The sequence below is a fragment of the Triticum aestivum genome, chromosome 3D (assembly GCF_018294505.1).
Source record: "Triticum aestivum cultivar Chinese Spring chromosome 3D, IWGSC CS RefSeq v2.1, whole genome shotgun sequence".
NCBI classification, from domain to species: Eukaryota; Viridiplantae; Streptophyta; class Magnoliopsida; order Poales; family Poaceae; genus Triticum; species Triticum aestivum.
Window position 1 is genome coordinate 42,856,869 of NC_057802.1, and position 9,341 is coordinate 42,866,209.

The 9,341-nt window shown below is 47.9% G+C and overlaps 2 protein-coding genes across 3 annotated transcripts; one reads left to right on the forward strand and one right to left on the reverse strand.

Annotated features, from left to right (window-relative positions):
* Positions 1 to 315: 315 nt before the first annotated feature.
* LOC123077222 (snurportin-1) lies at positions 316 to 3,828 on the forward strand. 2 transcript variants are annotated; one of them, XM_044499449.1, is made up of 9 exons: positions 316 to 751; positions 1,035 to 1,218; positions 1,319 to 1,569; positions 1,667 to 1,781; positions 1,940 to 2,032; positions 2,412 to 2,555; positions 2,642 to 2,797; positions 2,887 to 2,975; positions 3,291 to 3,828. In XM_044499449.1, exons 1-7 carry the CDS (start codon positions 396 to 398, stop codon positions 2,753 to 2,755), a joined length of 1,257 nt encoding a protein of 418 aa, XP_044355384.1. In that variant the 5' UTR covers positions 316 to 395; the 3' UTR covers positions 2,756 to 2,797; positions 2,887 to 2,975; positions 3,291 to 3,828. The 2 variants fall into 2 exon arrangements, with proteins under 2 accessions (XP_044355384.1, XP_044355385.1); XM_044499450.1 differs by having other exon boundaries at positions 2,642 to 2,756.
* On the reverse strand, positions 3,070 to 7,437 carry LOC123077223 (uncharacterized). Its single transcript, XM_044499451.1, has 12 exons — positions 7,018 to 7,437; positions 6,842 to 6,899; positions 6,689 to 6,756; positions 6,419 to 6,598; positions 6,224 to 6,320; positions 6,017 to 6,123; positions 5,735 to 5,868; positions 5,534 to 5,644; positions 5,329 to 5,341; positions 3,954 to 4,477; positions 3,653 to 3,771; positions 3,070 to 3,408 (listed from the first exon to the last, which is right to left on the reverse strand). Exons 1-12 carry the CDS (start codon positions 7,240 to 7,242, stop codon positions 3,311 to 3,313), a joined length of 1,734 nt encoding a protein of 577 aa, XP_044355386.1. The 5' UTR covers positions 7,243 to 7,437; the 3' UTR covers positions 3,070 to 3,310.
* Between the last annotated feature and the right edge of the window lie 1,904 nt (positions 7,438 to 9,341).

Here is a 9,341-nt window from a genome sequence, read left to right on the forward strand (position 1 = left end):
GGGAGTAGTTCGCATATCAAGTTTGTCTCACGTCAAAGTTTCCCACTTCGACCAGAATTTTAAAAAATATCAATATTCATAATACCAAATCAATATCAATAAACTCGTTATAATAAGTTGGCGTTGTAAATATCCATATTTCTAAATATATTTTTGCCAAACTTTTTATGACCCAAGACAAACATAATACGCGGAGTAAAGTGAAAGGGAGGGAGTGATTCGATGTCGGAATCCGTGTCCGACCGTGTCGGTCCCGGTTCCAAATTCGGGGGAAAAGAAAGAGGTGAAATTGGATGACCCAGCCCGCCTCGGTCTGGCTCTGGCCCCCAATCAAAAACCATCGTCATAAAAAGCCCCTTTTAACCCGAAGACGGCCTCCTCCGTCGAAGTCAGCCATGGCGCCGCCGCAGCACGACCCCCGCCGCCCCTACAAGCGCCCCGCCATCTCCGACCAGCAGCGCCGCCGCGACTCCGCCCTCCAGACCCAGTCCGCCCGCCGCGCCGACGCCCAGGCGCGCGCGCGCAGCCTCGCCAACTCCCTCCTGTCTCCCCAACCCTCCTCCCCCGCCGCCGCCGACCAACCCCCGCCCTCCCCCGACGCCCGAGACGAACGCGGCCATGATCCCACCGTCGCCGACGTCGCCTCGGCCGCAGCCAAGCTCCGCGGCCCCGACCAGCGCCGCTGGTTCGCCCGCCAGATCATGCTCCCCGAGTGGATGGTCGACGCCCCTCCCCGCCTCGCCCGCGACTGGTAATCCCCCATCTCCCCCCTCATCTCGATTCTACTTATTCGATTCGGCTCTAGTCCTCTCCAAAGATGACTCTTTGATTATGGATAGCAATACGCATGCCCTTGCTAGTTCATCCTCACCGTACTGTAGCAATTTTTGTGCTCTTCTAGCTAGTTTACAATTGACTACACCTTACTTTAGCCTACTGTTGCAAAACAGCACTAGTGGCATTACACTGACGAGTCAAGTAATTACAGATGAAGAAGGATTTGACATTTTTCAACATTTTTTCTGTATATGCAGGCATGTTTCTGCCAGACCTGCTGGCAAACGATGCATGGTCGTGTCGTCGAACGGCATCACGATTAGCAGGCTCCGTAACGGAACCATTCTTCACCGCTTCCCCTCCGCCTTGCCCAACGGGTCCAAGAAAGGACTCTCTGGCCCTGCAAGCTCCTACTCTATCCTCGACTGCATATTCCATGAGGTACCCAAGCAAACAATTTTTATGTGATGTCACTTGCTGCTGGATTAATTTACTTGCTTGCTTTCCGGCCCGTTTCTAATCTTGTGGTGCTGTGCTGCAGCCTGATGAGACCTACTACATCGTTGATATGATTTGTTGGCGAGGCTATTCGCTGTATGATTGCACTGCCGAGTTCAGGTTTTTTTGGGTGAACTCCAAGCTTACAGAGACTTCTGCTGGTGATCCTCCATCGACATACCATCGTTATAGATTCAGTGTTGTCCCTATGTATGAATCCACGCTTGAAGGCCTTCAAGCAGCATATTCGGGAAGCACACCTTATGTCAAAGATGGCTTGCTGTTCTATAACAAGTAACTTATGTTTCCATACCTTTATTAATATGTTCACTCCGTTTTACAATTTACATCATTGAATTGACCGATCTAGGTGATTTTGTTCTGTTATCAGGCATGCACATTTTCAAGCTGGAATCACACCCCTTACATTAGTATGGAAAGACAATACCTGCAGCCAATACCTTATTGATACGGATAGCGAGGGACAAGTTCCAACTGAGCAACATGTAAGTTTTTTTTCTCTCTACTATTCTGTTCATGTTGTAGCGACTATAGATTACTCTTTTCTTAAAAATATGAAACTTTTTGGTATGTTTTGTGCCTGCTACCGCTTTACTTCATCCCTTAATAGTTTTACCGACCTTGCTTTGTCCTGTGCTATCAGGTTGTGTTGGAGCTGCAAGAGGATGGAAAGCTAGTTACTTCTGATGATCCTCCAATTGCATTTGGTAGCTTGGACAACGAATTTATCCAGAAGGTACGATTTGTCGATTTTAAAATGCAGCTTATTTCAACAAAATATAAGTAAATTAGCATGCAGGATCTGAGTCGTGGTGTTTCCCTCCCTGTTAGGTGCAAATAAACCTCAATTCTTCAAATGTGTCGCCACATCGCCTACCATTTAGAGGCTTAGAGCATCATCTTATAGCTGATTATATGATTGTAATATCTGGTTCATGTCCATGCTCATTCCTTAATTCTGTGCTGATGCACTTAGGTTTGACAAATCGAATTTTTGGATGTCACATGCTCTCTCTCATTTACATGCCTTCCTGTACAGTGATCGCCTGTCTGTATCCCACTTCTGAATATGTTTTAAGCATAAACATACTCATGTGATCGTGCTTTTTGTGCAGTCAAACCTGCGGCCAGGGAACCTTCTCCGCTTCAGTGTAAGAGATGAAAGTGTGAAACTTGTGGATGGGAAGATGGAGATTGGTCAGCTGCAACTTGCGGGAAAGCTGAACCGTTCTCGTACTTTTGCTGACAGCCACTCCAAAGTAAGTGACGACATGACCATGCACTGATTCCACCAATGTTCTTGTATCCACCATATGTAGCTAACTTGTCGATTTTGTGTGTTCAGGTTTTGTTCCAGTATGCTGCCAGGCATGCTCCTCTGAGAATTGAGGATCTGGTAGCCGCTGTTCAATCAAACAGTATGGAGATTGAATCCACAGATGTTGAAATGCAAGGTTGAGGTGAGGGAGCATGGATTGCTGTCTCATGTTTTTGCCACATGGTGAATTCTTGTGCTGCTGATTAGTTGCCCTTTTTCCACAATATGTGTGTGTGTTTTTTTTTTACCTTTTTGTACATTTGTAATGGCAGTCATTCAGGGCTGAGGAAATACATGTGCCAGTTTTGGCGTTTGACTGGATACCATGTTATGTTGAAGTAGATGCAAAAACGAGACCAAGGTTCGTCTCACTCTCTTATTAATGCGTGGTGTTGAACTAGACACTTGTAAAATCACTCAATGCCTTATGTTCCGTGGACGAATTTCAGTACAGGTTTTGATAAATACCCACATGTGTCTGCTTTTAGGAAACCTACTGATAACGAGTCATTGTTTTACACAAGGGCTTAAAACAATTGTGCCGACTCTTGTGGTTATAACTTAATGAGGTGTTAGCGTATATTATGCTGCTCTAGCATATACACAATAAATGGAGGGAGCTTTGAGACCAGATGGTTCCCTTTGTAAATAACATATTGTTGTGCACATATGGCAGGGCTAAGCTCGCCGTGGCATTCAGGTGGAGATCTGAGCAAACGACGTGATGGTCTGGAAGCCGTGATCCTCAGGGAGCGGCGCGTTTCCAGGTCTGATCGATATCAGCACCTTAAGGCCTGCAAAACCAGTAGATGAATCAAGCCGCCTGCGAGTATGTGAAAGGCAAGCACTACGGATCTACGACGCAGCTTATTTTATGAAGCGCTGCTTGTTTATCCTTAGTCTGAAACATATATTACTGGCTACTTTTGAGACTGGGTGTGGAAGTTATTTGAACAAAATGCTGTGTTCTGTCAGTTATATAAAAGAGTGAAATTAAACAAGGGAGGGGATGGTGTGAATAGTTTGATTGCTGCTGACCTGCATCCCTTGCAGCGGTGGCTTCTTGGTAGACATCGGTCAGGAAGAGTATCTGGGACGGGCTGTCGACGCCGAGGGTCTGCCAGATCTCGTAGTAACTGCGAGACTCTTTCTTGCCTCTGCAACCTCAGCATCCATGGCATCAGGGTTCAAATGCAGATGAAATGGAATGTACAGTGATGATATCTACTCCCTCTGTCCCATAATGTAAGACGTTTTTTTGACACTTTGACACTAGTGCAGTGTCAAAAAACGTCTTACATTATGGGACGGAGGGAGTACATTGCTACTGCGTGCGTACCCGACGTTGGTGTCGAAGAAGGCGGAGAGGTACCGCCGGAGGTCGCCGTGGTCGGCGGTGTTGCCGAAGATGAGCCGCTGCGCCTCCCTGCTTCCGCTGGAGTAGATGTAGCTCTTGATGCCTTTCGTGTCCCACTCCGCGAGAGCTTGGACGACGTCGTTGTAGACTTCCCCCTTGATCTCGCCGCTCTTGAAGCCGCGCCGCCACACGCGGCCCTGCAGCTGCTTGAGCGCCGTGAGCTTCCGGTCTGCGTCGATCATGGCCTGCACGTTGGCCACCAGGGCGTCGATGACCTTGTCCTGGTCGGTGGCGTTGGACGGTGGGAGTGGGACGGCGCCGGGGACCCCCTCGGCGAGGTCCTTGTTGATTTGTGCACGGAGGAGGGCGACATCTTCCCGGGTCTGCTGGGTGTGGTATGTGGCGGCGAGGTGGGCGCGGGCGTTGGCGCGCGCGTAGGGGAAGAGCACGTCGGCGACGAAGGAGATGGGGGTGGTGGTGCCCTCGATGTCCATCACCACACAACGCTGCACGCAGAGGCAGACGAACATACACACATTCACCATTAACTCAGCTATATACGTGGTACAATGGGTTCAGTTAATTTGGTGATAGCTTAGGTAGGCCGTCCCTGAAGGAACAGAGAGTGGTAGGGAGGGAGGGGGCACGCACTATATCTTTTGCTGTTAGGCAGTAGCTGCTGTCAGCAGCTGCAGCTGCAACGACGACGGTTCTGCCGCCGGTGGGTGCTCGTCGGAAGCGATGACGCGACGGAGGAGTGGCCGACGACGAGCGCACGAGGAGGGGACTCGATCCATACCGCAATCCCGCCTTGCTGTGAACACAAGCATCTGGGAGGAAGGAGCGGCCGGAGCCGGAGAAGAAGCTGGTGGAGGCGGTGGATGCAGAGGAGGAGGCAACAAGAGGAAGAAACATCTCGCCGCCGCCGCCGCTGAGTCCCTCCTGGTTCTGTTTGGCACCGCGTCGTTATCCCCTAACTCTTAGCTTGGATCTGGATGGATGGATGTGGGGAACCTAATAGTTTTGGGTTCTTTTTCTTGGTCACTGTCTTTTGTTTTCTTTTTCAGTCCTTTTTCTTTTCTTCTAGACCTATGATGTTCTCTGTCGCTATCCTAGCACGATTGTATCAAGGCCTAAACCAACCAAACTAACTTGACACTACAATTAATTAAGCACCATCACAGTGTTTGGCATAGACACAACAACGACAAGAAAAACAAAGCCTTTCAGTCCCAAACAAGCCATGGTAAAAATGATAATACCCGGTCACAGATTCAGTCCTGACATTCTACCAGGATTCAACAATGCACAACTTGCAAAATAAGATAAGGCACGGCTTTTGTGTATTACAACTCACAAGAGCGGATAGACTGCAACGCATGAATGGTCATTCAAGGGTTTAAAACATTTACTTAATTACACCCAATCTACTTTTCAGTTGCATGTATTGATGTATATACACACTCTACTCAACCCTACCGCTTCCTTCGTTTTGTACCACCACCACCACTCCAAAGCTAGCTTCTATTTCAACCCATTTCATATACAGATTGACTGGCTACCGAAACATTTTTTGCAACAGGGTCCTGTACTCCTGGCTCCGCGACCACTCGTCCATCTCGCGGGCTCGCATCACGGGCAAAGGGTGCGACAGCTCCCTCGTCTGAGCGTTCCTGCAACACACAAGCAAAACACAACAATCTCACCATGTCAGTTAACATGCAGCCTAACAAGTTCACAGGTTCATGCAGAATTAAACTTACCGGATGTACCACCCGACCGGGTTCGACGAAGCCTTGTCGTAGGAGCGGGCTTGCTCCAGGAAGGCGTCCACGTTCAGCTGGTCCGACAGGGACGGGCATCCTCCCGCGAGCTTCATCAGGACCGAGATGACAACCTCTTGACAGTAAAGTATACATTGGCGTATCAGATTCAGACTCAGATTAGATGATGGATGTTGCTAAAACAGTTTACATGCATCAGTGATTATTTATCAACTTATAGAAGAAGAAGAAGAAAAGAACTAGTTTGCTAAAAAATGGTACCTTGGGGTCTTGCACTACGAGAAGAGCCGCCCTGTCGCAGGTCAGCTCCGCGGCTCGCAGCCACCTGAACAGCTGTTCTTCAAGGAACCCAGCAACCATACCCAAACCTGAAGAAAGTGCACACATGTAATTACATCAGATGCATTACACACAGTGATACAGCCTCACAAGTACATGAGATTGTGTGGAACAAAGATAAGGATCTACCAGGGACAGTATGTGCTCCCATTGTTAGTATGTTGGCAAAGGTAAGCCAGACGCCATGATCGCACTTGAGGTGACCCAGCTCATGTGCCAAAACAGCCTAACCAAAACACACAGCTCCACATGAGTAATTCGCATACATTCAGCGGTACTAGTTATGTGTTAGTTTCACCAGCCTATTTGGATGGTTCTTCTTACCTGCAATTCCTTTCTAGTGAGCAGCTCCACGAGGCTCGTGTGGACGACGACGAACGGCCTTTTCCCATTTATCGCTAAGGTGTAAGCGTTAGGGACAGGATTCTGCCGTATGTACAAGTCGGGCGCTTCCGTGTTGAGGATCTTTGCGGCTTCGGTCATGAGCTGGTGAAGTTCAGGCAACTGAGAGACAAACAACAGGTTATGTGTTCAGTCCGGGTGCATTAAAGTAAAACGTGGTGATTTAGATATGATCGGTTCTGACAGAGGTACCTGGTTTTCAGAGACGAGAACCGATGATCCAATGTTTTGAAGAACCATAACTTGCTCAGAAACCGGCCCTGCATCAGCAAAATAGTGTTAGCTTCTGGAAGCAGATCATCTTGGGTTATGAAATGATGGGTGGAAAACAGAGAACTGGACTACCTAGCAAAGCCTTGCCTATATCATTGAGCCCTGGAATTGCTTTGAGCAGCAAAGTGTTCTGCAAAAACAAGAACATGATTAGGGGCTTGCATACCTATATCTGTATGAGAAGAACACCAAACCAAACAACACAGGCAGAAAAGAAGAAAAGGGATATAAGCTAGGAACTGATGGACCTGCTTGTCGAGCGGGTGGCGGAAGTCGTCGGCGTCGAGGCCCTGGGCGACTGCGGCCGCAGAGGAGGCGCGGGCGGAGATGGCGCCGGAGCTAGTTCCGATGTTTCGGCGGCGGTGGCGCTGGTTGTAGGTGGCCGTGGAGGGGGAGGAGGGAGGCTTTGGGGTCCAGCAGCGGCGGCGGTGGATGGTCTGGCGAGGGAGCGTGGGGGAGAGGCAAGCCGCCATGACCACGGAACGGAGGTAGCAGTAACCAGCGGTAAAACGATGGAGCTGTAGCTGGAAGTGGTAAGAAAAGAAAAGAAGCGGTCATTTGTACGGCTGTCCTGTTCATCTTCTTCCTCCTCCACGTCGCTGTCGGCTGCTCCACAGACGTGTTCCATCTCACACCGCTTTCTTGTCATCAAATTTCTGGCCCAGATGGTCCGAGGACTTCTCACACGGAGAAGAAATACACTGCTTCATTTATTGAGTAACAAAAGAAGAAGAAGAAGAAAAAGAAAAAGATACTCAATTCATGGCCACGCTTGCTTCTGGCATGTATGGACCAGCCACCACAGATACAAAGGGATTGGGTTGGCAACAGAGCAAGCTACTCGTTCTACCAAAACAGAGTACGTATGGGCAAGTTACTCCGGAAACGCCTAATGGAGTTTTGGGGGCCAGGGAGGCCGCTATTCAAATACTGTATTTCTAAGATATCAAAACATCACCTATATTTGGACATCATTTTTATTCAAGAAAAATATATTCTTTATACCTTTTTATGTTGAATAATGTTAACAACATTAATAACCTCGGGTTGTTTAAACGATACTTTTTTCGTAAATGCAAAATGACATGCACATATAGATAACATTTTGATATCTTATTTGCATTTTATGAGTTCATACGGATTTGTTATAAATTTCAAAATATTGGCCAAACAGCACTCGGCCAACCTTAGAGACAAATCTAATGGCAATTTCGAAAAGTAAGCGCAAAACCTCTGAGGTGAGGTGGTTCGGACTAAGGGCAAAAACCGCATTTGGCCTTATTTTCATACGCTGAGCCCTTCTTCCCCATCTCCGCCACCACCACCGCCCTGCCACGGGCATCACAACCCACCTCAATCTCCGCCCCTGCTCCTCCCATCTCCATGGATGTGAAGGGGAAGCAAGGGGGCCATATATATATATACATTAGTTGGCTTCTTAATTAGTACTCTGCGTGTGTGGGTGGTGCTAATCGACAAAACTACCAATGTTGCTCAAACCAAGCTATAACTGGTTATTCAAATCCTGATTTTACATCATGCAGCAAATGCCAAAAAAGGTAAATGATCTCATTCATTGCAAAAGTCAAAATCCAAATTAAGTGAAGCATTTAGTTATAGAATTCAAGATTTTAAAAAAGGGAAACACTTCCCTACATACTCACGGCTGGGGAGAAGTATTCGTCAGACTGATCAGACGCCGTTGATTTGTTTTGTATCTCACGGCTGAGAGATGTATGATTAAATTTTTTGGCCCGTCCCTATAATCTCTCCCGGCCCTGATTTAATTGCCCGAACTAACTCTCCACGTCTCTCCTGCCCATCCCGTAGACATCGCCGAGCTCGCCATGCCGGCGCTGCCCCTGCCCTTGCTCTCTCCCCCAACACGAGTTCCTGACCCACCCGTCTACGATCTCTGTTCCACCTCGTCGGTGTGTCATCTCATCCGGCAGCTGCGCGACTGACCAACCACTTGCTTACGGACGGACTCGTAAACTCCCACGTCGCCGCGAACTCCACCAAGATCAAACCCTGCTCCACTGTTTTGGGTACGTACAAGGCTAGCGATCCATTCATTCATGTTGAATGAACGATACGTGCAATCCAGATTCAAGCTAATGCATGAATTGAGGCTCACATGTGCTTCATCCTTGTCACCTACTTGTGCATTTTTTTTTGACGGGCATGTGATGCTGAGATACAACATCGCATGGTAAGTGTTACCCTTCTGCATGTCGTGACAGCCTATCTATCCTAGGATTATAGTTTGCATTGTTGTTTTTTCCACTTGGACATTTTCATTATTTTAAGTAAGTAATATAGAGATCTTCTTTGTCACTCTTGGATTTGTTTATTGATTTTTGGTCACACCGTCGCATGATTATGTATCGGATTGCAGGAAGCATGGAAGAAGGTGGTAAGATGCAGCACGTCTTTCCACAGGCCATGGTGCGAGAGACAAGGTCTTTGCATTTTTGCTTGCACTTCATGTAACTGCAGATGGTGCAGTGCTTCATGATCACCAACAAATTATCTACTTAACCGAGACAAATGTTTGACCGTTGTGGCAACA